The sequence below is a fragment of the Mustelus asterias genome, chromosome 1 (assembly GCF_964213995.1).
Source record: "Mustelus asterias chromosome 1, sMusAst1.hap1.1, whole genome shotgun sequence".
In the NCBI taxonomy this organism is placed as follows: domain Eukaryota; kingdom Metazoa; phylum Chordata; class Chondrichthyes; order Carcharhiniformes; family Triakidae; genus Mustelus; species Mustelus asterias.
Window position 1 is genome coordinate 40,193,724 of NC_135801.1, and position 25,960 is coordinate 40,219,683.

At 43.3% G+C, this 25,960-nt stretch overlaps 1 protein-coding gene across 17 annotated transcripts in view; it reads right to left on the reverse strand.

The window, feature by feature from the left end:
• rapgef2b (Rap guanine nucleotide exchange factor 2b) overlaps nt 1-25,960 on the reverse strand; it is a 446,795-nt gene that overhangs the window by 18,374 nt on the left and 402,461 nt on the right. For 11 of the 17 annotated variants that reach the window (XM_078211679.1, XM_078211699.1, XM_078211645.1 and 8 more), the window contains 2 exons: nt 25,258-25,578; nt 5,701-5,776 (listed from right to left, as the gene is read on the reverse strand). In XM_078211679.1, the coding sequence (XP_078067805.1) occupies nt 5,701-5,776; nt 25,258-25,578 (397 nt within the window). The remainder of the gene's footprint in view (nt 1-5,700; nt 5,777-25,257; nt 25,579-25,960) is intronic. The other 6 variants (XM_078211689.1, XM_078211670.1, XM_078211617.1 and 3 more) reach the window with 2 other exon arrangements.

Below are 25,960 nucleotides of genomic sequence, written 5' to 3' on the forward strand. Positions count from 1 at the left end.
TGGCCCTTCAAGCCTGCTCCGTCATTCATTTTCATCATGGTTGATCATCAAATTCAATATCCTGATTCCACCTTCCCCCCAATATCCATTTATCCTGAAGAATTATATCTTGGGAAGCAGTGGAGGAACCTCAGTCTCTCCAACTGTCCAACAGGTTTAAGTTCAAACTAGGACAAGTTAGAGATGCAATAAGTCTTAAACTAGTGAACAAAAGGAATGATCTGTGATTGAATGGAAGGCATGAGAAATTAAATGACAAAACTGTTAATGGTGCAAGGCCAAAGGGAGCAGTAACAAGACAAGTAAAGAAACAAAAGCTGTGCCTGGAGGAGGTATGAATGGCAGCTACTCATGATTCATGAGCAGCAGCCAAGGGGCGTGGGCAGCACGGTGACACAGTGGTTAGCACTGTTGCCTCACAGTGCCAGGGACCTGGGTTCGATTCCTGGCTTGGGTCACTGTGGAGTTTGCATGTTCTCTACATGTCGGTGTGGGTTTCCTCCGGGTGCTTCGGTTTCCCCTCTGTCTGAAAGATGTGCTGGTTAGGTGTATTGGCCATGCTAAATTCTCCCTCAGTATGTCCAAACAGGTGCCGGGGTGTGGCGACTAGGGGATTTTCACAGTAACTTCATTGCAGTATTAATGCAAGCCTACTGCGACTAATAAATAAACTTTAACTTTATGATCTAAGGTCACTGACCTAAAACATTAACTTTGTTTCTCTCTCCACAGATGCTGCCAGAGCACTTCCAATATTTTCTGTTTTTTATTTCACGATCTGTACTGACACATTCCCCTTAATTCCACAGACTTCTATCGTCTTAATAAACTTCCTGTGTGACACTTCAGAGAATGTTTGCCAAGTCCATACATATATACACTGAACAAATTTCTACCATACCTCAAATATTTCAGTCTGATTAGTTAGACAAGATTGAGTAAATTCATGCTACTAATTCTCCTTGGTTAACCTATGCCTTTCCAAATGAAAGTTAATTTTGTCGCTAGTAATTACTTCCAATAGGTTTCCCACTACTGAGGCTCAGCTGCCTGGTCTGCAGTTTCCTGGTTTATTCCTTTTCTCTTTCTTGAATAGTAGTGTAACAATAGCAATCAATCTGGCACTACTTCTGCATCTAGTGAGAATTGAAAGATTCTGATTAATGCCCTTCCTCAGCCTCCTAGGATGCATTTCATCTGGACCACTTGATTTATTGACAGTCATACCAATCATTTTAGTATGTATTCTCCATCCATTATTAGCCTGCACATAACTTCCATCTGTTCTTTTACTGAAACCTTAACTTCATCCCTTCCTTATGGCAATGGATGTTAATTCCTCCTTTTAGCCATGTCCTCATTAAATTTCATTTAACCTTTCAAAACACCATTTGTCTTATCTACATCCATTTAAAAAAATCAAGCATCCAGATTTGACCTTTATTTAAAATTAGGTTGGCTGATTTTCATTCCATAACTCCACGCTGAACTTATCCCATAACTCCAAGCCGAACTTATCCCATAACTCCAAGCTCTTAATTTTCTTACCATTATATTTCCCCATTACCCTCCTTTCCTAAAAGTAGTATTAAATTGAAGAATAATGGCGGTCCATTTGTACATTATCCAAATAGCCAATCCTCATAAGTGAACTTGACTATTCAATAAAGACCCCAATATTGATATAGCAACTTAGCAGTTAACAGCACATGAAGGGGCCATTGCATCTGTGTCAGTCTTCTTTCTTGAGAAATCTAAAATAAATCAAATTGCATCCTGGCTTGCCCTGCATCCTGCACTGCTTTAAAAAGCTATTCAATATTTCTTCAAGAAACATAGTGAGTCTTTCTGCAAATGTTCCATGGTCCTCTACATAAAGAAATATTTGCTAACCTTGTGACAGCTGTTGATTGCAAATTTGTAATTTCTTTAAAACCTTTGTGGAATCTGTAATTGTTTTTAAGAGTGTTTGAACACAACCTTTCAGTTTGGATCAATGGTAAAGGGAATAATTGTAACTTTCTAGAATACTGTAGATCTTGGTGTACAAATTGATTCAGTGTACAAGATGATTCAATTTTTCCAGCCTCAAAAATCACGTTCTGGAATATCCTCAGTGTATAGGTCTTCTCAGCCACATCATGCTAAACTCACATTAGCAGTTGGTCTCAATTTCCTGCCCACAAATGCATACTTTACTTACCTTGTAATTGAATACAAGAGATTGAGCAAGAGAGCAAAATGGATAAGAGGCATGGAGGTAATCCATGGCTTACAAAGGAAATCAGAGAGAGTATCCAATCTAAGGAAGAAGCATACAGATTGGCCAAGAAAAATAATAGGTCTGAGGATTGGGAACAGTTTAGGATTCAGTAAAGAAAGACCAAGGGATTGATTAAGATGGGGAAAATACAGTACGAAAGTAAGCTTGCAGGGAACATAAAAACTGAAACTAAGAGTTTTTATAGATATGTAAAGAGAAAGAGGTTGGTGAAGACAAATGTAGGTTCCCTACAGACAGAAACGGGGGAATGTATAATAGGGGACAAAGAAATGGCTGAGCAACTGAATACATACTTTGGTTCTGTCTTCACAAAAGTGGACACAAATCAGATGCCAGAAATGTTGGAGAATGCAAACTTTAGTGAGAGGGAAGAACTGAGGGAGATTAATATTAGTAGAGAAATGGTACTGGGAAAGTTGATGGGATTGAAGGTGCATAAATCCCCAGGGCCTGATAATCTACATCCCAGAGTACTTAAGGAAGTGGCTCTAGAAATAGTGGATGTATTGGTTGTCAACTTCCAGGATTCTATAGACTCTGGAACAGTCCCTGCAGATTGGAGGGTAGCGAATGTCACTCCAATATTCAAAAAGGGAGATAGACAGAAAACAGCGAATTATAGACCAGTGCGCTTAACGTCGGTAATGGGGAAAATTCTCCAATCCATTATCAAGGACTTTATAGCAGAGCATTTAGAAAGCAATGGCAGGATCAGAGTCAGCATGGATTTATGAAGTGGGAAATCATGCTTGACGAAGATGTAACTAGTAGAGTTGATAAGGGGGAACCAGTAGATGTGGTATATTTGGACTTTCAGAAAGCGTTTGACAAAGTCCCGCACAGGAGATTATCGTGCAAGATTAAAGCACATGGGATTAGAGGAAGTGTATTGAGATGGATAGAAAACTGGTTGGCAGAGAGGAAACAAAGAATTAATGGGTGCTTTTCAAATTGGCAGGCAGTAACTAGTGGGGTGCCAGAGGGATCGGTCCTGGGACCCCAGCTATTCATACTATATCTTAATGATTTGGATGAGGGAACAAAATGTAACATCTCAAAGTTTGCAGATGATACCAAGTTGGGTGGGAGAGTGAACTGTGACGAGGATGCAGAGATCCTTCAGAATGATCTGGACAGGTTGGGTGAGTGGGCTAATCAATGGCAGATGCAATATAATTTGGACAAGTGTGAGGTTATTCACTTTGGAAGCAAAAACAAGGCGGCAGATTACTACCAGAATGGCTGTAAATTGGGAGAGGGGAGTGTGCAGCGGGACCTGAGTGTCCTTGTGCACCAGTCACTGAAGGTAAGCATGCAGGTGTAGCAGGCAGTAAAGTTGGCAAATGGCATGCTGGCCTTCATTGCGAGAGGTTTTGACTACAGGAGCAGGGATGTGTTGTTGCAACTATATAGGGCCTTGGTGAGGCCACACCTAGAGTATTGTGTGCAGTTTTGGTCTCCTTTTCTGAGGAAGGATGTTCTTGCTCTTCAGGGAGTGCAGCGAAGGTTTACCAGCTGATTCGGGAACGGTGAGACTGATGTATGAGGAGAGATTGACTAGGTTAGGATTGTTTTCGCTGGAGTTCAGACGAATGAGGGGGTATCTCATAGAGACTTATAAAATTCTAACAGGTCTAAACAGGATAGATGCAGGGAGGATGCTCCCAATGCTGGGGGAGTCCAGAACCAGGGGTCACAGTCTGAGGATTCAGGGTAGACAATTTAGGACAGAGGTGAGGAGACATTTCTTCACCCAAAGAGTGGTTAACCTCTGGAATTCATTACCACAGGAAGTAGTTGATGCCAAAACATTGAATGCATTCAAGAGGTGGCTGGATATATCACTTGGGGCAAATGGAATCAAAGGTTATGGGGAAAAAGCAGGATCAGGCTATTGAGTTGGATGATCAGCCATGATCTTAATGAATGGCGGAGCAAGCTCTAAGGGCCAAATGGCCTCCTCCTACTCCTATCTTCTATGTTTCTATACAGGCTGTGTAGATGTGTGGCAGTTTAAAACATGCCCACATAGCAGACCTTGCAAGACAACAATTAAGAAAAATTAGTTTTCCAACAAAATAAATGAAGCTGTTTTCAAGGTAAAAGTTGTAACATTTGCTAACTCTTCAAATAAATGTGCTGCAGTAAAAGCTATCTGTGATTAGTGAAAAAGTGTGAGAATGGAAGGAGGAGGAATCAGCCCTAAAGAAGATGCCCAAGAATGAATGTGGCATGAGAATCGAGATCAACCAGAGGCCTGACCTTGTATTGGAATGGGTCCCTGAAAATTGTCAGAATAGCTATCATCACTAGAAATGCAATGTGTACATATGCACATGTGGACTAAACTAAACCTTGAGTGCAGCAAGGATTTCAGGGCAATACCATGTTGGCATAGCCACTTCATGGAACAAAAATATCTAGTGTTGCGGCAGAATACTAAGATTGCTCAGAGACTACTAAAAAGACTTCTATGCTAAATTAACAGTTTTCAACGATTCAACATCAGACAGTGACAGAAAGATGAGTATCCATTATGCCACATCAGCAATGTTGATGAAACCCCAATGATGGAGAAAAAAACCTTCGCAAAGAGTGGAAATATGCTCGTGTCCCACTTGGTATTTGTGTGGCTTTGTCTGCAAATTGTGCAAGGCTATTAGTGCACAGACTGCCATCACATCATTAAGAAATTGCCTGCTCAATGGATAGAGAGGAAGATAATTTGTTGTCGAGGAACGATTCTGAAACCGAAAGATCCACATCTGATCAAGAGATCCTTACAATGCAATAGTAAGTAACTCAAAATGAATTCTTTGCATCAGATACTAAAGACAATGTTAAAAAATCTCTCCAAAAACAGAGATCAAACTATAATCGGATAATAAAAAGTGAATTGCAGGCATGGGTGTGGGAAGTTGCTATTTTGAAAAGTGAAAAAAAACTGTACTTCTTATTCAGTTAATGTGAGATGTTTCATTGAATAAACTAACTGTACAAAGATATTTAAAACCACATTTTCGCAACACAAGCCAGGTATTACCTGCTTCATCCCTTGCATTAGTTATAACATACTGGGTAAGCAAAACATGGGGTGAAATAGTGAGGCTAAATACTAATGTGACCTAAATGCCCAGCATATGCAAAAACATGATTTTTGGGACTGGAAAAATTGGTCATCTTATTTGCCGGGTCGAATTATACTTTGCAATCTTAATGTAAAATATTTTGCATTAAGAAAGGCTCAAATAACTTGGTGGGTCATCCAGTATTACTGCTTCAATAAAAATGCTTCTTTTGTCAGAAGATCATTCATAGCATAGGAGACCATTCAACTCATCAAGTCCATACTGATTCTCTGTGGAGCAATGCAGTGCTATTTTAGATTTTGTTTCCTAAATTATATTCCTCTTTACCTTTTTGATCTTTGCTTTCTGCTTTCCACTTCATGTTCTTTTTTAAATTTGTCAATTTTCTTTTTTTTTTCTGTTCCTGGCGACATGTGAGCAATGGAGAGAAAGAGGGAGAGATAGAGACATTACATACAAGGAGATTACAGTTAACAAAGAAATAGCCAGACACCACACAACAGATATAGCAAGAAAAGAAACAGGTAAAGAGAAAGATAGCAAGAGAAATAAAAGAGCATTGGAAAAAAATTGTAGCCAATTTCAGTTCTGTACATCAGAGACAGATTGCGAATATTGCAAACAATTCTGCATTAGGAGAATATAATGCACAAAATGAACGAGGGTAGAAAAATAATAATATGGTTTTGTGCTGGAAATGATGAAAGACAAAGCTGGAATGCGCCAAAGAGTAAAAGGCATTTGAGTACATAACAGACACATTTAAGCATGCTTGAAAGATACTAATGGAACAAGCCAAACAGAAGTTGTGATTGAGAATAGCAGAACTCATGCTGAGATGTCAAAGAAAATAGAAGATGTACATTGCAAAGCAGTACGTTATCTCCATTGATGTTGGCTCTTACATTTCACAGGTCTACTGAAAGTACCATTCATTCTTTTATAGCTGTCTGCTCTGTGTCAGAATTTACTTATGTCCAACTGGTCTCCTGAACGGAAACATCATCGCTATTTGCTTCAAGCTAAGAAGCCTTTGAAGAATAGAAAGTTATTTACTGTTTTGATGCTTCTCAGTTTCTTATTACCTCCCATTTACTTTTAAATTGACGATTATTACATATATCTTTGCTGCTTCTGTAACATAAATATGGATGCTACTATTTGTCTATAACATGGAAGTTACTGCAACTTTATTCATTTAAAACACATAAATGCTGCATTCATATTTCACAAATCAAATTTAAGTCTAAGTATGAAGACAGAATCCCAGCTAATTTGCATAATTCAAAAGCAACATTAAAATAAATTAAAAAGCTATTAATCAACTACAAAATTAATTGAAAAAAATGTGGATAAAAAAGCCAAAAAGACATGAGAAAAATAATATAAAAACAAAAACTTGATTTTTTCACCTTTTAGCAGCTTTTTCAGAAATGGCAAAAGCTTGCTGAGGAAACATTGAAATAGCAGGAAACACAAGGCATTCCCTAGGCAAGGGGTCTGCAACTTTAAGAACAAGAACCATTTCTTTTTCAAATTTAGTCAAAATGCAATATCTGAAGAGCCATAATGCTGTTACTCAAATGCCAGCAATAATGGAAAAGACAAAAGTTTCAACAAAACTTAAAAGGTTTTTTTAACCAAAAAGCTGTTAATTGAATGGTACTTTTCATCAGTATGATATTAACAAAAGTTAAAAAGAAACAAGTAATTCAACTGCCATCAAAATGGGTTCAATCTATCAAAGTCAGGAACAGCACAAGTCCTCAATGAACTGCAGGTTGAGACTGCTGCACTAAGTCACTGCTTATGTAACTTATGTTACAAGCAATCAGGCACACATATTTTCCCTAAGTTGCATACAGACTGGATTTTTAAACCTTTTCATACTGCTGTTTCAACAGCCCTTTATTCAGTTAACAATTTATCCCAGTAGTTTTCTGACAAATAGGCCTGAATCTTCCTTTCATGGTTGGAAACTCTATTTCACACTTAAACACTTACCCCCACTTTGATATTTCAGGACAGTTTTCTGATGGAGGATCCTTCCAAACTTGGCGGGGGTGGGGGGGGGGGGGGGGGGGGGGGGGGGGGGGGGTGTGGTGGGGGGGGGGGGGGGGGGTGGGGGGGGGGGCAGGGCCAGGAAAAGGTGACAGAGAGTGGAAGGGTGGTGAGTTTGGTCAGTCAGGGTGGCAGGTGGGGGTGGGTGGATGGAGTGGGACGTTGTGGAGCTAGTTGGAGGGCTGCGGATAGTCTGTTGTTTGGGGGTAGCTGGGTCATGGGGATTGTCAGGGGCTGGGCTGCAGGAGTCAGAGTCATTATGGAGGTTAGCTACAATTGTATTGACGGTCATCTAATTCATTTTGGTAGGAAAAAAATGGAGACAGTATAAAAGAAAGAGTAGAACTCTAAAGGGTGTGCAGGAGCAGAGGGACCTGGGTGTACATGTGCATAAGTCACTGAAGGTGACGGGGCAGGTGGAGAGAGCAGTTAATAAAGCATACAGTATCCTAGGCATAGCAACAAGAGCAAGGAGGTTACGTTAAACTTACAAATTACACTAGTTAGACCTCAGCTGGAGTATTATGTAAAGTTATGAGCGCCACACTTTAGGAAGGATGTGAATACATTGGAGAGTGGTTTACAAAAACGGTTCCAGGGATGAGAAACTTCAGTTATGAAGATAGATTGGAGAGGTTGGGACTTTTCTTGGAGAGCAGAAGGCTAAGAGGAAATTAGATAGAGGTGCTCAAAATCATGAGGGGGCCGGACAGAGTAGATAGGAGAAATTGTTCTTACTCGTAAAGGGATTCAGAATATGAGGACACAGCTTTAAAGTGATTTTCAAAAGTAGCAAATGCAATGTGAGAAAAAGTTTTCTCAGAGTGGTTTGGATTTGGAATGCACTGGAAGTGTACAAGCAAGACATTCAATAAGGTATGAGATGATTATTTGAATAGAAACAATGTGCAGGGTTACAGGGGAAAAGGCAGGAGAATGGAGAGTGAGAAAGTCATAACGTTCATTTGGAGAGCTGGTACAGAGACTGTGGGTCGAACGGCCTTCTTCTGCACCATGACAATTTTGTGAATCTCTCGTGGTCACTTCAAACCTTAATTTCTACATCTCATGTTCATTTCAGGAGCCGACTGGTGTTGGAATCTCCCAATCAGCTGCACAATACTGCAATATGGTGGTAACAGATGCCCTCCCCAACAGGGCCAACCAGTACAAGAATTTCCAAACTGATGTGAGACAGTCAGGCCAAGATACCAAAAATTTCTGTACCATTGCTCCCAAATGCCAGATCTCAGATTGCATGCATATGGCCATCGATGCTTCCACAGGCTAGCCGATGTTCTTCATCAACTGGAAGGGATTGCATTCCCTCACTGACCAACTCATCGGCAACCGCTGCCAGCAGATCTTGCAGATGTATGGTCATTATCATTATTCAATTTTCCCATCAATAATCCCAAGAAGCCTGCAAGGATGGATACTTGCTGACAAAGGATACCGAATGAAGAGATGAACACACAAAATCAGCTGAGAACCCAAGGACTGAGGCAGCAGAATGCTAAAGTGTGAACCATGCTGCCACCAGAGGGACAATCACACAAACACCAGTCTCCTCAAAATGAGATTTCAAGTGCCTGGACTGGACTGATCAGGTGGCACTTTTCGATTTGCCCCAGCAGGGGTCTCCCAGATGGTGTTGGTCTGCTGCGCCCTACACAACCTGGTGCTGTAGAAGAGTGTGTTTGGAGAGGGGGGTTATAGACATTGGCTATTGAAGAATCCTGTGACAAGGAGGAAGATAAGGAAGCCAAAAAGGAGCTATAGCATTCTGTGAGTCATGAGAGAATGGAGAATGCCAAGATGAGGACACAAAGAAGGGTCGAGAAGCACTTATGCACACACATTTTAGTTTATGCTGTTTCAGCCATCCAGTCAGATAAAGATTTGCCCTCCAGACATACAAAGCCAACTCACCTCAGCTGTGTGCTCAGAGTCCCTTGTTAGCCTGCACCTGTTAAAGCTGCAATGTGAAAATGATGAGCACACAAACCATGGTCACCCCCAGCCTGTCCTTGGATACACTTGACACACTTGCACTGCCGGAAAGCCACTAACAGTGGATGGAAACCTTCATAAACCATTATTACATTAATCAGAACACAAGCAGAAAATAATTAACTGTCTAATCACCCTACTGCATTTTCTTATTTATTTTAGAATCATAGAATAGAATCATAGTATCCCTACAGTGCAGAAAGGCCCATCGAGTCTGCATCGACTCTCCGAAAGAGCATCCCACCCAGACCCTTCCCTCCAATCAGAGCTCAGGCTTTATATGAATGAAGATTGAGCTTCAGACAGACTAAAACTTTCTCCTGTCTCCAACATCTGGATAGTGGAGGCTGAGGGTCATTGAATATATTCCAGGATGAGTTAGATTGAATTTTGATTGATAAAAGGAGTCAAGCAATATGGAGAACAGGATATTGAAAGAGAAATCACAGGCCGTAACCTCAAACATCACACCTAGGTCTGACAGAGTCATATTCCTTGGGACCCGAATATCCTCAGCCTTTGAACCTAGAAGGCGAAACGGTTGTCCAGTCCGTCGATTGAAAACATTTCAAACATCAGTGTGAAAAGCACCAGCACACTGCCACACTCGAGTGAGTGAAAGTGTTCCAGTGCACTGACTAAAGAGTTTTAACCAGTTACAGAGCCTAATAAATATCACACCATTCACAGTGGGGAGAGACATGGGAGGTATGGTGGCACAGTCGTTAGGCATTGCAGCCTCCCAGCACCAGGGAACCAGGTTTGATTCCCGGCTTGAGTCACTGTCTCTGCGGAATCTGCATGTTCTCCTCGTGTCTGTGTGGGTTTCCTCCCATTGTCCGAAAGACGTGCTGGACGTGTATTGGCCATGCTAAATTCTCCCTCAGTGTATCCGAACAGGCACCGGAGTTTGGCGACTAGGGGGTTTTCACAGTAACTTCATTGCAGTGTTAATGTAAGCCTACTTGTGAAACTATAATAAATAAATAAAAATCACCCTTCCCTCCAACCTATCCCTGTAACCCACACATTTACCATGGCCAATCCACCTAACCTACACATCTTTGGACACTAAGGGGCAATTCAACGTGGCCAAGCCACCTTTAGATTGCACATCTATGGACTGTGGGAGGAAACCAGCGCACCCTGGGGAAATCCACACAGTAAGAAGTTTAACAACACCAGGTTAAAGTCCAACAGGTTTATTTGGTAGCAAATAAACCTGTTGGACTTTAACCTGGTGTTGTTAAACTTCTTCCTGTATTTACCCCAGTCCAACGCCGGCATCTCCACATCATGAAATCCACACAGGCATGGGAAGAATGTGGAAACTCCACACAGTCACCCAAGGCCAAAATTGAACCTTAGTCCTTAGCGTGATGAAGCAGCAGTACTAACCATTATGCTACCATACTCCTACCTGATGCTCCCCCTTCACTGTTGGCTGCGATGCAGGCAGCCAGCTGACTTGCCAGGCTTCAGGCAACTTGCCAATCTGTGGCTGGGATGATGTTGGCAATTATCCTCTGGTTGCCTGAATCCTGGCGCATTGGGGGATTTGTCCACAGGTACAGGAGTCTCCTCAGTTGTTGCAGCAACCTGAGGTGCTGGTGTCACTGGCAGATGGACTGAGGAGTTGCTGTCCACACTTGGAACACCTTCAGAACAGCCTCCAGAAATAGAAGACAGCCATGCCTCCTCCCTTGTAAAACACACCTGAGAAAGACAAGGACCTGGAAATTTCAGTTTGTCTCTTGTCTTGCCACTGCTTTCTTGAGCTCATGGACAAGTTAATAGCATATAGGTCTGCATGCATCTATAGCACCCATTAACTGGCCTGCTGTATCTCCACGAGTCACCAATCTGCAAATGGAGGAGGCCACACACAAAGATGAGGGCAGCACTCAAAACCTGGATGGATTCCTCTACTGTCCGAGCCAGGGCATGGATACTCTCTGGAAGCTCTACCAGATTTTTTTGCAGGACTTCCGAGGACCCATTAGAACAAGTCATCATTACGAGGGAGGATGTGTTAGGTGAATTAAAAAGCATTAAGGAAGACAAATCCCCAGGGCCAGATGGCAACTACCCAAATTACAGAGGGAGACAGGAGGTGAAATTGCTGGGCCTCTAACAGAAATCTTTGTTTCCTCGTTGGCCACTGGTGAGGTCCCAGAGGATTGGAGGATAGCCAATGTTGTCCCGTTATTTAAGAAGGGTCAAAGATAACTGGCTAATTATAGCCCAGTGAGCTTGATGTCAGTGATAGTGAAATTGTTGGAGAAGATTCTTAGAGATAAGATTTATACATATTTGGAACTGAATGGTCTTGTTAGTGACAGGCAGCATGGTTTTGTATGAGGGAGGGCATGTCTCACTAATTTAATTGAGTTTTTTGAGGAGGTGACAAAAATGATTGACGAGGGAAGGGCTGTGGATGTTGTCTACATGGACTTTAGTAAAGCATTTGACAAGGTCCCTCATGGCAGGCTGGTGCAAAAGATTAAATCACACGGGACCAGGGGTGAACTAGCTAGATGGACTCAGAACTGGCTTAGCCATAGAAGACAGAGGGTAGCGATGGAAGGGTGTTTTTCTGAATGGAGGTCTGTAACTAGTGGTTTTCTGCAGGAATCAGTGCTGGGACCTCTGCTGTTTGTAATATATATATAAATGACTTGGAAGAAAACGTATTGGTCTGATTAGCAAGTTTGTGGATGATACTAAGATTGGTGGAGTTGTGGATAGTGATGAAGATTGTCAGGGAATACAGCAGGACATAGATAGGCTGGAAAATTGGGCGGAGAAATGGCAGATGGAATTTAATCCGGAATCTTTGTGGGTGGAAGTTCGGAGTGGGAAGGGGTCGATCACTTTGCTGGGAGTTTTCTATAGGCTGCCCAATATTGACAGGGAGGTGGAGGAGCAGATAGGGAAACAGATCCTGGAGAGTTGCAATAATAGCAGAGTTGTTGTGATGGGAGACTTTAATTTCCCAAACATAGATTGGAATATCCCTAGGGTAAGGGGATTGGATGAGGAGGAGTTCGTTAGGTGTGTTCAGGAGGGTTTCCTGACACAGCATGTGGACAAGCCTACAAGAGGAGAGGCTGTACTTGATCTGATACTGACCAATGAGCCTGGACAGGTGTCAGATCTCTCAGTGGGAGAGCATCTTGGGGATAGCGATCATAACTCTATCTCCTTTATGCTTGCATTGGAAAAAGAGAGGATCAGGCAAGCTAGGAAAGCGTTTATATGGAGTAAGGGGAAATATGAAGACATAAGGCAGCAAATTAGAGGAGTAAATTGGAAGGAGGTATTCTCGGGGAAATCTACTGAAGAGAGGTGGCAGTTTTTCAAGGAATGTCTTTCTAGGGTTCCACAGGACAATGTTCCGAGCAGACAGGGAGGAGTTGGTAGGTTAAAGGAACCGTGGTGTACGAAAGCTGTGCGGGACCTAGTCGAGAAGAAAAGGAAAGCGTACAAAAGGTTCAGAGAGCTTGGCAAAGATAGGGATCTAGATGAGTATACGGCTTGTCGGAAGGGACTAAAGGGCAGCACGGTAGCACAGTGGTTAGCACTGCTGCTTCACAGCTCCAGGGACCTGGGTTCGATTCCCGGCTCGGGTCACTGCCTGTGTGGAGTTTGCGCATTCTCCTCGTGTCTGCGTGGGTTTCCTCCGGGTGCTCCGGTTTCCTCCCACAGTCCAAAGATTTGCGGGTTAGGTTGATTGGCCATTGTAAAATTGCCCCTTAGTGTCCTGAGGTTTGTAGATTAGAGGGATTAGCGGGTAAAAATATGTAGGGATATGGGGGTAGGGCCTGGGTGGGATTGTGGTCGGTGCAGACTCGATGGGCCGAATGGCCTCTTCCTGCACTGTAGGGTTTCTATGATTTCTTCTATGAAGGAAATTAGGAGAGCCAGAAGGGGTCACGAGAAGACCTTGGCAAGTAGAATTAAGGAAAACCCTAAGGCGTTCTATAAATATGTGAAAAGTAAAAGGATGAGACGTGAAGGAATAGGGCCTATAAAAGGTGAAGGCGGGAAAATCAGTACGGAACCAGTAGAAATGGCAGAGGTGCTTAATGAGTATTTTGCCTCGGTTTTCACAGAGGAGAAGGACATGGGTGGATGTACTGTGGGCTTGTGGTGGACTGAAAACATTGAGTATGTGGACTTTAACAAAGAGGTTGTGCTGGAATCTTTGAATGGCATCGATAGATAAGTCGCCAGGTCCGGATGGGATGTACCCCAGGTTACTGTGGGAGACGAGGGAAGAGATTGCAGAGCCTCTGGCGATGATCTTTGCGTCGTCGATGGAGACGGGAGAGGTGCCGGAGGATTGCGGATGTGGTTCCTATTTTCAAGAAGGGGAATAGGGATAGCCCAGGAAATTACCGACCGGTGAGTCTAACCTCAGTGGTTGGTAAGCTGATGGAGAAGATCCTGAGGGATAAGATTTATGAGCATTTAGAGAGGTTTAGTATGCTCAAGGATACTCAGCATGGCTTTGTCAAAGGCAGATCATGCCTTACGAGCCTCGTGGAGTTCTTCAAAAATGTCACTAAACACATTGACGAAGGGAAAGCGGTGGATGTGGTTTATATGGATTTTAGCGAGGCATTTGATAAGGTCCCCCATGCAAGGCTTCTAGAAAAAGTGAGAGGGCATGGGATCCAAGGGGCTGCTGCCCTGTGGATCCAGAACTGGCTTGCCCAAAAGAGGCAGAGAGTGTGTATAGATGGGTCTTTTTCTAATTGGAGGTTGGTCACCAGTGGTGTGCCCCAGGGATCTGTTCTGGGCCCTTGTTGTTTGTCATTTTCATAAATGACCTGGATGAGGAAGTGGAGGGATGGGTTGGTAAGTTTGCCAACGACACGAAGGTTGGTGGGGTTGTGGATAGTCTGGAGGGATGTCAGAAGTTACAGAGGGACATAGATAGGATGCAAGACTGGGCGGACAAGTGGCAGATGGACTTCAACCCAGATAAATGCGTAGTGGTCCATTTTGGCAAGTCAAATGGGATGAAGGAGTACAATATAAAGGGAAAGACTCTTAGTACGGTAGAGGATCAGAAGGACCTTGGGGTCCAGGTCCATAGGACTCTTAAATCGGCCCCGCAGGTGGAGGTGGTGGTTAAGAAGGCGTATGGTGTGCTGGCCTTTATCAATCGAGGGATTGAGTTGAGGAGTCCGGGGATAATGATGCAGCTATATAAGACCCTCGTCAGACCCCACTTGGAGTACTGTGCTCAGTTCTGGTCGCCTCATTACAGGAAGGATGTGGAAAAGATTGAAAGGGTGCAGAGGAGATTTACAAGGATGTTGCCTGGATTGAGTGGCATGCCTTATGAGGATAGGCTGAGGGAGCTCGGTCTTTTCTCCTTGGAGAGACGTAGGATGAGAGGAGACCTAATAGAGGTATATAAGATGTTGAGAGGCACAGATCGGGTGGACTCTCAGAGGCTTTTTCCCAGGGTGGAAATGGCTGCTCCGAGAGGAAACAGGTTTAAGGTGCCGGGGGGGTAGGTACAGGGGAAGTTTTTCACACAGAGGGTGGTGGGCGAGTGGAATTGGCTGCTGTCAGTGGTGGTGGAGGCAAACTCAATAGGGTCTTTTAAGAGACTCCTGGATGAGTACATGGGACTTAATAGGATGGAGGGTTATAGGTAGGCCTAAAAGGTAGGGATATATTCGGCACAACTTAAGAACATAAGAACATAAGAAATAGGAGCAGGAGTAGGCCATCTAGCCCCTCGAGCCTGCCCCGCCATTCAATAAGATCATGGCTGATCTGACGTGGATCAGTACCACTTACCCGCCTGATCCCCATAACCCTTAATTCCCTTACCGATCAGGAATCCATCCATCCGCGCTTTAAACATATTCAGCGAGGTAGCCTCCACCACCTCAGTGGGCAGAGAATTCCAGAGATTCACCACCCTCTGGGAGAAGAAGTTCCTCCTCAACTCTGTCTTAAACCGACCCCCCTTTATTTTGAGGCTGTGTCCTCTAGTTTTAACTTCCTTACTAAGTGGAAAGAATCTCTCCGCCTCCACCCTATCCAGCCCCCGCATTATCTTATAAGTCTCCATAAGATCCCCCCTCATCCTTCTAAACTCCAACGAGTACAAACCCAATCTCCTCAGCCTCTCCTCATAATCCAAACCCCTCATCTCAGGTATCAACCTGGTGAACCTTCTCTGCACTCCCTCCAATGCCAATATATCCTTCCTCATATAAGGGGACCAATACTGCACACAGTATTCCAGCTGCGGCCTCACCAATGCCCTGTACAGGTGCATCAAGACATCCCTGCTTTTATATTCTATCCCCTTCGCAATATAGGCCAACATCCCATTTGCCTTCTTGATCACCTGTTGTACCTGCAGACTGGGCTTTTGCGTCTCATGCACAAGGACCCCCAGGTCCCTTTGCACGGTAGCATGTTTTAATTTGTTTCCATTGAGATAGTAATCCCATTTGTTATTATTTCCTCCAAAGTGTATAACCTCGCATTTCTCAACGTTATACTCCATTTGCCATATCCTCGCCCACTCACTCAGCCTGTCCAAATCTCTCTGCAGATCTTCTCCGTCCTCCACACGATTCACTTTTCCACTTATCTTTGTGTCGTCTGCAAACTTCGTTACCCTACACTCCGTCCCCTCCTCCAGATCATCTATATAAATGGTAAATAGTTGCGGCCCGAGTACCGATCCCTGCGGCACGCCACTAGTTACCTTCCTCCAACCGGAAAAACACCCATTTATTCCGACTCTTTGCTTCCTGTCGGATAGCCAGTCCCCAATCCACTTTAACACACTACCCCCAACTCCGTGTGCCCTAATCTTCTTCAGTAGCCTTTTATGGGGCACCTTATCAAACGCCTTTTGGAAATCCAAAAACACCGCATCCACCGGTTCTCCTCCATCAACCGCCCTAGTCACATCTTCATAAAAATCCAACATGTTCGTCAAGCACGACTTTCCCCTCATGAATCCATGCTGCGTCTGATTGATCGAACCATTTCTATCCAGTTGCCCTGCTATCTCCTCTTTAATAATGGATTCCAGCATTTTCCCTACTACAGACGTTAAGCTGACCGGCCTATAGTTACCCGCCTTTTGTCTCCTTCCTTTTTTAAACAGCGGCGTAACATTAGCCGTTTTCCAATCAACAGGCACTACCCCAGAATGCAACGAGTTTTGATAAATAATCACTAACGCATCCACTATTACCTCTGACATGTCTTTCAATACCCTGGGATGCATTCCATCCGGACCCGGGGACTTATCCACCTTCAGTCCCATTAGTCTACCCAGCACTGCCTCTCTGGTAACATTAATTGTATTAAGTATTTCTCCTGCTGCCAACCCTCTATCGTTAATATTTGGCAAACTATTTGTGTCCTCCACCGTGAAGACCGACACAAAAAACTTATTTAAAGACTCAGCCATATCCTCATTTCCCACTATTAACTCCCCCCTCTCGTCCTCCAAGGGTCCAACATTCACTCTAGCCACTCTATTCCTTTTTATATATTTATAAAAACTTTTACTATCATTTTTTATATTAATTGCTAGCCTAGCTTCATAGTCTATCCTTCCTTTCTTTATCGCTTTCTTAGTCTCTCTTTGTTGTTTCTTAAATTTTTCCAATCACTTGTTTCTCCACTATTTTTGGCCACTCTGTACGCAGCTGTTTTTATTTTAATACTCTCCTTTATTTCCTTCGTTATCCACGGCTGGTTCTCCCTTTTCTTACAATCCTTGTTTTTGCTGGAATATATTTTTGCTGAGAACTGAAAAGGATCTCCTTAAAAATCCTCCACTGTTCCTCAGCTATCCTACCTGCCAGCCTGCTCTCCCAGTCTACCTTAGCCAATTCATCCCTCATCCTATCATATTTCCCTCTGTTCAAACAGAGGACACTGGTTTGGGACCAAACTTTCTCCTCTTCCATCTGAATCAGAAATTCGACCATATTGTGGTCACTAGACCCAAGAGGGTCCTTCACAATAAGATCCTTAATTCTACCTACCTCGTTACACAATACCAGATCCAAAATAGCTCGTTCCCTCGTCGGTTCCGTAACATGCTGTTCAAGGAAACTATCCCGACAGCATTCTAAGAACTCTTCCTCCATTCCACCCTTACCGACTTGAGTCTGCCAGTCAATGTGCATGTTGAAGTCCCCCATGATTATTGCCGTTCCGTTTTTACACGCATCCCTTATCTGCTTGTTTATATCCCTCCCTACCTCAACATTATTATTTGGGGGCCTATATACCACACCTACTAGTGTCTTTCTCCCTCTACTATTCCTCATCTCTACCCATAATGATTCCACGTTTTGTTCCTCAGAGCCTATGTCATCCCTCAGTACTACTCTGATATTATCTCTTATTAATAGCGCGACCCCACCACCTTTTCCTTCCTGTCTATTCTTCCTAAACGCCTGATACCCCTGGATATTCATCTCCCAGTCCTGGTCACCTTTCAGCCACGTTTCTGTAATGGCCACTAGATCGTACCCACTCGTGCTGATTTGCACCATCAACTCATTTACCTTGTTCCGAATGCTTCGTGCATTCAGGCAAAGTGTCCTTATTCCAGCTTTTATCTGGACCCGCTTTGATGAGTCGCGAACACCCTCTCCCTCTACTCCCTTATCTAAATTACCGCCTTCATTCACTTGCACCCTCTCCTCTACCATTAATTTTGTAATTCCCCTTACCCCTGCATCCTCCACCCCATCAATTAGTTCCTTGATCCTAGTCAACTCTTCTAGCTCCCCTCCCCCCAACCTATCTAGTTTAAATTCTCCCCAGTAACCTTAGCCAACCTACCGGCCAGGATATTGGTCCCCGTGTGATTCAAGTTCCACCCGTTTTTTGTATACAGATCACCCCTGCCCCTAAAGAGGTCCCAATGGTCCAGGAACCTGAATCCCTGCCCCCTGCACCAGTCCCTCAGCCACACATTCATCTTCCACCTCACTCCATTCCTGCCCTCACCTTCCCGTGGCACAGGTAGTAATCCTGAGATTACTACCTTTGCTTTCCTCTTTCTCAGCTGTCTCCCTAATTCCCTGTACTCCCTTTTCATGACCCCTTCTCCCTTCCTACCCACATCAGCGGTACCAATATGTACCGCTACCTCAGGCTCCTCTCCCTCCCACCTCAGGATTTCCGGGACGCGACTAGCGACATCCTGGATCCCGGCCCCAGGGAGGCAGACCACCATGCGAGAATCCCGCCTACCTCCGCAGAAACGCCTGTCTGTCCCCTTCACCATCGAGTCCCCGATTAATACCGCCTTCCTCCTCTTTTCCTTAGCCCTCTGAGTTACAGGGCTGGACTCCACTGCGGAGACAGTGTGGGGCCGAAGGGCCTGTTTTTGTGCTGCAGCTTTCTATGTTATGTTTCTAAATGCGAGGTGATGCATTTTGGTAGATCCAATTCAGGTGGTAGCTATAAATAAATGGCAGAACCATCAGGAGCATAGGCACACTGAGAGATCTGGGTATATGGGTCCACAGATCCATAAAAGTGGCAGCACAGTGGAAAAGGTGGTGAAGAAAGCATATGGCATGCTTGCCTTCATTGGACATCGAGTATAAAAGTTGGCAAATTACATTACAGTTATATAAAACGTTGGTTAGACTACATTTGGAATACTGTGTCCAATTCTGGTCCTATACTACCAGAAGGATGTGGCGACTTTGGAGAGAGTAAAGAAAAGTTTAACCAGGATGTTGCCTGGTATGTATTAGCTATGAGGAGAGATTGAACAAACTGGGATTGTTCTCCTTGGAAAGACAGAGGCTGAGGGGGCGACCTGATAGAAATTTATAAAATTATATGGGGTATAGATAGGGTGAACAATTGAAAGCTTTTTCCCAGGGCAGAAATGACAATTACAAGGGGGCACATGTTCAGGGTAAGTGCGTGACGGGACGGGACAGGGGGTGGAGAGAGGTTCAGTGGAGATGTGGGGGGAAAGTTTTTTTTTTTTACACAGAGGATGGTGGTGGCCTGGAATGCACTGCCAAGTGAGGTGGTTGAGCAGATATGTTAGTGATATTTAAGACTTATCTGGATAGGCATGTGAACAGACAGGGAATAGAGGAATACAAGCTGTTAGTCTAGATAGGACAACGTGATCGGTGCAGGCCTGGAGGGCTGAAGGATCTGTTCCTGTGCTGTATTGTTTTTTGTTCTTTATTTGACTTTCAGCATCTGTCACATCATGGATCACTCTAGAGGCATATCATCAACTTGAGATTCATCATGGGCCTGACCCTTCTGCACTCTTTGGACTATCAGAAGCTATGGCTGTCACAGCCTCTGATTGATAGTCAGATGCACATACCAGGTTGATTGGAGGACACATTAATACCATCACTCACACTCACCTGATGTTTCCTTTGTGTGTACTGATGAAGAGAATCACTCTCCTGTGACTGAACTCCCACCTTATTGTCCATGATGGAAAAGCCATCCCAATACCCTGCCAGCTCCAGAATCTCTTTCAACACAAGAGTCAGAATGGCATGGATCAGCATGCCGCCACGGTTGCATGTGGCACTGGGCCACATTGAAACAACGTTGCGAGGGTGAACAGTTCCAAACCCGTGTCACCTCGACATTCCTTTCCAAGGAGCTGCTGTACCCTCCACCCATTGGGGAATGGAGAAGGTTATTGCCCCCCTTGCAGCACTGCAGCTAAGTTCACTGGAAAACCCCACAGCTGCTGACCTCCTCTGTGAACTCTGTCCAGGCTTGGTTGGTTAGGCCGGGAGGATTCTACCTTTTGTTCCTGGGGAAGAGGACCTTTGGACTTGCCCAATTGGTAGGAGAAAAACTTGCAGGGAAGTGTCACTAAACTCACAAGCGGCTTTCCATTGTAGCTTTCTTGCAAGGATTGTGGATAATCGCTGGTTCTTGGATATTTGTGAGGAGAGATGGTGTGACTGTTTGCATGCTGAGGGCTGTTGGTGGTGGTCACAGATTGATGGCTGCTGGTGAAAGATTATTTGGTGGTGGTTACAAGCTAATGGCTGTCAATACTCAGCCAATGTACCATTGGAGGTACTCCAGTGAGTTTCAATAAGCCAAGAATATTAGAACAGAAATAACCTGGGGCTGTGGCATCTGATTACTACCTGGCCAACTATGGTAAAAAGAATATGTAGGCACCAACTCAAAATGAGATTGCATGCAATTTTCATGGCTTGAACAGATGAAAAGTGGGCACTCACTGTCCAAGGTCATATGAGAAATAACAACAATGGAGGCCTACCTGTACCAAGTGAACCAAGTTCTCAAGGGCAATTAGAGATTGGCAATAAATGCTGGACTAGTCTGTGATGCTCATATTTCATAAAATAATATATATTTTTAAAAGTTACCATATTAATCCTCACCTTTAGGAAATTAGGAATATGGAAAAACATTGATGCCTAAATTCTTCACTCGCTTAATGCACACACTTGGCAGAAGAGAAACACACTCCCAGCTGTCGTTGGCTCCAGAGTGCAATTTCACACTGGCTGGCCAATTAACAGCGATCCAGCATGAAATGTGCTTCTGTGAAAGGCTGAGTGCTGCCAGGGAGGGTGCGAGCTGGTGTTTCTAATGTGCTCCTTTAGGAGGACAGCTACTGTAGAGCTGTCTCAGGAAGCTGCTGGCCTGTGAAAAATAAATATCAATGTCTAAACTATGCTACCAGTGACTCGGCAGCACAATCAAGCACAAACATCAGTCCCCATACACATTTTAAAATTTTTATTTCAGCTGTGACAGCTCATCCCGCCATGGATCAAGGTTGTAGTTGAAACGTGATGGCCACCTGGCCAATCAATCTGCCCAACTTTAAAAGCAGACAGACCAGGCAAAATTATATTCAACTGGCCCCTCAATGGGCTAAATTGCCTGTTTGATTGTCGGTGGGCGCGCTTCTGACTCACGTGGGCACTCACCAACCAAAATATTGCACGAGAATGTGATAACTTTGGGACACGCTCCCGTGATTTCATGCACTTCCGGGTTGGGAGCGTGCCTGCCCAATCAACATTACATTCTGGCCAGACATCATAGAATCCCTACAGTGCAGAAGCAGACAATTTTTTGATTTGATTTAATTTATTATTGCCACATGTATTAGTATACAGTGAAAAGTATTGTTTCTTGCGCACTATACAGACAAAGCACACTGTACATAGAGAAGGAAAGGAGAGGGTGTAGAATGTAAAAGATAGAATTAGAGGGTATGCTGGGCACAGCTCGCAAGAAGCCACCTCGCTCCGGCGCCACCTTACAATCAACGGGTCTGCACCGACTCTTACCCAGGTCCTATCCCTGTAATCACACGTATTTACATTGCTAATCCTCCTAACCTATATTTCTTGGGTCATTGGCTGACACGGTGGCACACTGGTTAGCACTGCTGCCCCACAGTGCCAGGGTCCCAGGTTCGATTCCGGCCTTGGGTCACTGTCTGTGTGGAGTTTGCACTTTCTCTACGTGAGTCCGTGGGTTTCTTCCAGGAGCTGCGGTTTCCTCCCACAGTCCAAAGATGTGCAGGTTAGGTTGACTGGCCATGCTAAATTGACCCTAGTATCAGGGGGATTAGCAGGGTTAATGTGTGGGGTTATGGAAACTGTGGGTGGGATTGTGCTCGGTATAGACTCGATGGGCCGAATGGCCTTCTTCTGTACTACAGGGATTCTATTCTATTCTATTAAGGGGCAATTTACCATAGCCAATCAATCTAACCTGCACATCTTTGAACTTTGGGAGGAAATCGGAGTACCCAAAGGAAACCCATGCAGACACTGGGAGAACATGCTAAATCTACACAGGCAATCATCCTTGGACAGAATTGAACCCGGGTCCCTGGCACTGTGAGGCAGCAGTGCTAACCACGGATGTCTTTTCTCTTTTCCTCTACCTCCTTATGGTATGAAATTCAAAAGTGCTTTGTGACGTTTCATACTATAACTTTCAGCATGCTGATCAATGGATAAATTAAAATGAACTAAGCTCATAATTAAAAACAAGGTAGTTATATTTTAACACTGAATTCAAGACTTGGATATTTAGTGTTTAATCTTTTACTGTGAAAGCAAAACCTAGCCAGATCATTTCAGATTGGCATGCTGCCACTCCTGTCATGGCATGTCACATTTGTCTACCTTGTGCCATCCTCACACATCCACTGCAGCTCAGCCACCACCATCCATGACATCCGTTACCAATAATGCTTTGGTTAACCCCTTTTTCTGCTGTCCTCCATTTCGCCCTCCAGGAGAGATCTCTGTAGCTTTCCAATTCTGATCAATTAACCAAAATACTGACATTTTCTTTTCTGGATGTCACTTTTTAAGAGTTCTTTTTGCTCTTGCTATTTCAAGTATCTCTTTATTTATCTTATGGTCTATATATAGAATTTTTTTAAACCACTGCAGTTAGTAAAGGATTCTATCAGATGAAAGTGAATATGACAATTGGACATGTACTAAATTAATGAATAATGTTTTTATAAAAAGGTATGCCAAATAAATTGTCCCTATAAAGCAACAGAAGCTAATGTCAGCATTTTAAATGTCTATGAGTAGATATAAATTTTAGTTAGATAAAATTTACACCTGTAAACCAGGTACTTTCAGTTACATCCGAAAAAAATTCAGAAATAAAGGCCGGAATTCTCCCATCCTGCCCACCACTGGAATTTTAATGGGTAAGTTGCGGACAATGTGAAACCCCATTGCCAGTCGGGCAGGAATTTCTGGCTGTTAGACCAGCACAGCTGGAGAATTCTGCCTGAAGTGTCCTCCTTTGGAACAGGCAATGGAGTTCAGCTTCCTCAGCATTTAAATTCATTTGAAATATTAAGGCTAAATATCAGTAAAAGCTGGAAATTTGCAGGTTATATAAAATAACAAAATGATACAGGTACAATAAAAATCACTTAATCTTAGGGATTCGCCACATACGTTTCTTAAACATTACAGTTATCAGGAAAGTATCAAGGAAGTCTTAACAACGTACTTAGAAAATCATAGTATGATTAGAAGAAGTCAACATAGTTTAAATGAAATCTTGTTCAACAAATTTAGAGTTTTTTGAGGTATAGTATACTTGAATTTCCAAAAGGCATTTGATGATGTGCCACAAAAGGTTTATACACAAAATAAGGGCTCATGGAGTTGGGAGTGATACATTAGCAAGATTGAGGATTAGTAAGCAGACAGGAAGCAGAACGTAGGGATAAATGGGGCATTTTCAAAAGTTGGCAGCACTCACTAGTGGAATGCTGCAAGTATCAGTGCTGGGTGGGGCCTTGGCTATTTACAATCTATATTAATGACTTAGATGAAGCGACGGAAAGTAGTGTATCTAAGTTTGCTGATGATACAAAGCTAGGTGGGAATGCAAGCTGTGAGGACAGAAGAAGAGACATAGACAGATTAAATAAGTGGCCAAGGTAGATGGCGTATACGTGTGAAGTATGGAGGTTATTGACATTGGTCATGAGAAAAACAAAATATTTTTTATAAAGGTGTGAAACTTGTAAATGCTAATGTTCGGAGAAACTTGGATGCTCTTGTACAAGGAACACAAAACGCCAGCATGCAAGTTCAGAAAGCAGTTATGTGCCATGTTGGCCTTTATTGCAAGGGAATTGGAGTAGAGGGCAGCACAATGGTTAGCACTGTTACCTCACAGCACCAGGGACCCGCGTTCGATTCCCAGCTTGGGTCACTGTCTGGGTGGAGTTTGCACATTTTCCCCGTGTCTGCGTGGGTTCCTCCCACAATCCAAAGATGTGCGAGTTAGGTGGATTGGCCATGAGAAATTGTCCATTAGTGTCAGGGGGATTAGCAGGGTAAATATATAGGGTTACTGGGATGGGGCCTGGGTGGAATTGTTGTCGGTGCAGGCACGATGGGCCGAATGACCTCCTTCTGCACAGTAGGGATTCTACGATTCTAAAGACATCATACTACAATCGTACAGGTTTTGGTGAGCCCACACCTGGAGTTGTGTGTGTAATTTTGTTCTCCATATTTGAGGAGGAACATATTGGCATTGGAGACAGTAAGCAAAATTTCATAGTGTTTCCTGGGATGAGAGGGTTGTCCTGTGAGAAGCTAAGTAAATGGAGTCTAAATTCTCAAAAGTTTAGAAGAATGCGAGGTGATGTCATTAGAAATATTTAAGATTATGAAGGAGTTTTGACAGGGTAGATACTGAGACATTGTTTTCCTTGGTTGAGGAATCTCGAACAAAGATTTCAGGAACAAGTTTCAGGGTAAGGGTTCAATTATTTGGGACTGGTTTGAGAAATGTTTTCACACAAAGAGTTGTGAATCTTTGGAATTCTATAACCTAGAGGGTTGTGGATGCTCCATCATAGAATATATTTACGATTGAGATAGATTTTTTGTCTCTCATGGGGAGTAGGTAAGAAATGGAGTTGATGCCCAAGACCAGCATGATCATATCGAATGGCTGAGCAGGCTCAACTGTATGGTCTTCTTTTGCTCCTTTTTCACATGTTCTCTTTGATATAAAATTTCTGAATTCCTCAGCTGAAGTACTTGGTATCTTCCAATCAAGTAACTTAGATTTCTATAAAGTAAAAAGTAACCTGGCACTCGAAATTATTTCCGTCTGTATTCATAAATGAGTTCTGGCATATTTTCTGCCTATCCTGATTATATAGAGCACAGCCAGTATCCCAGTGTACAATTAATAACATAGATACACAACTGATCAAAATAATAAACTGGCACTTACCATCCTCATCATTCTCAGATGGGGAGCCTTGGGGCTGTAGGTGAGCTAGTCTTGGATCTGATTCATTTGGTTTGTGCCACTGAGGCCGGCTAAGAGGCCTGATCTGTGAGTGACTGATTGTATGTGTAGTTGCACTTTGAACAGATGAAAGTCCATGGGGATCACCTGGTCTTGCCACGAACTGTGACCTTTGTAGTGCTACATTATAATCTGGAGGTTTCATGCCTGGATGTCGATGGCCTTCTTGAAAGTTTGCAATGGGAATTCCAACATACCCTGGAGGTGTTGGTGGTGGTTCTCGATAGCGACCCTCTTTTCGTGCTGTAGTAACACAATACACTACCATTAGAGATGACTAATTCAAGTGGCATACAAGTAAGTCAGGAACTGAAAGTAGATCTATGGAAAGGTGTAAAACCAAATGTAGTGTTTACAATAAAATAAACCTTGTTAATTTTAAATGAAATAAATTTTTAAAAAATAGAAGTGATGCGATCTAAGAGCAAGACGTAAAGTTGGGTCTTTTGGCAAGTGATTGTTGATGCTGAGGGCAGAAAAATTCAAAATGATGGTTGGTCAGGAAAGTGTAAAACCTGTCAATATTAATAATTAAATAGAAAGAAGACTTTAAAGTTAGATCATTTCTAAAATCTAACTGAATGAATAAAGCTCTGGGACTCTAGTACAGCTTTGTTCAAGAATC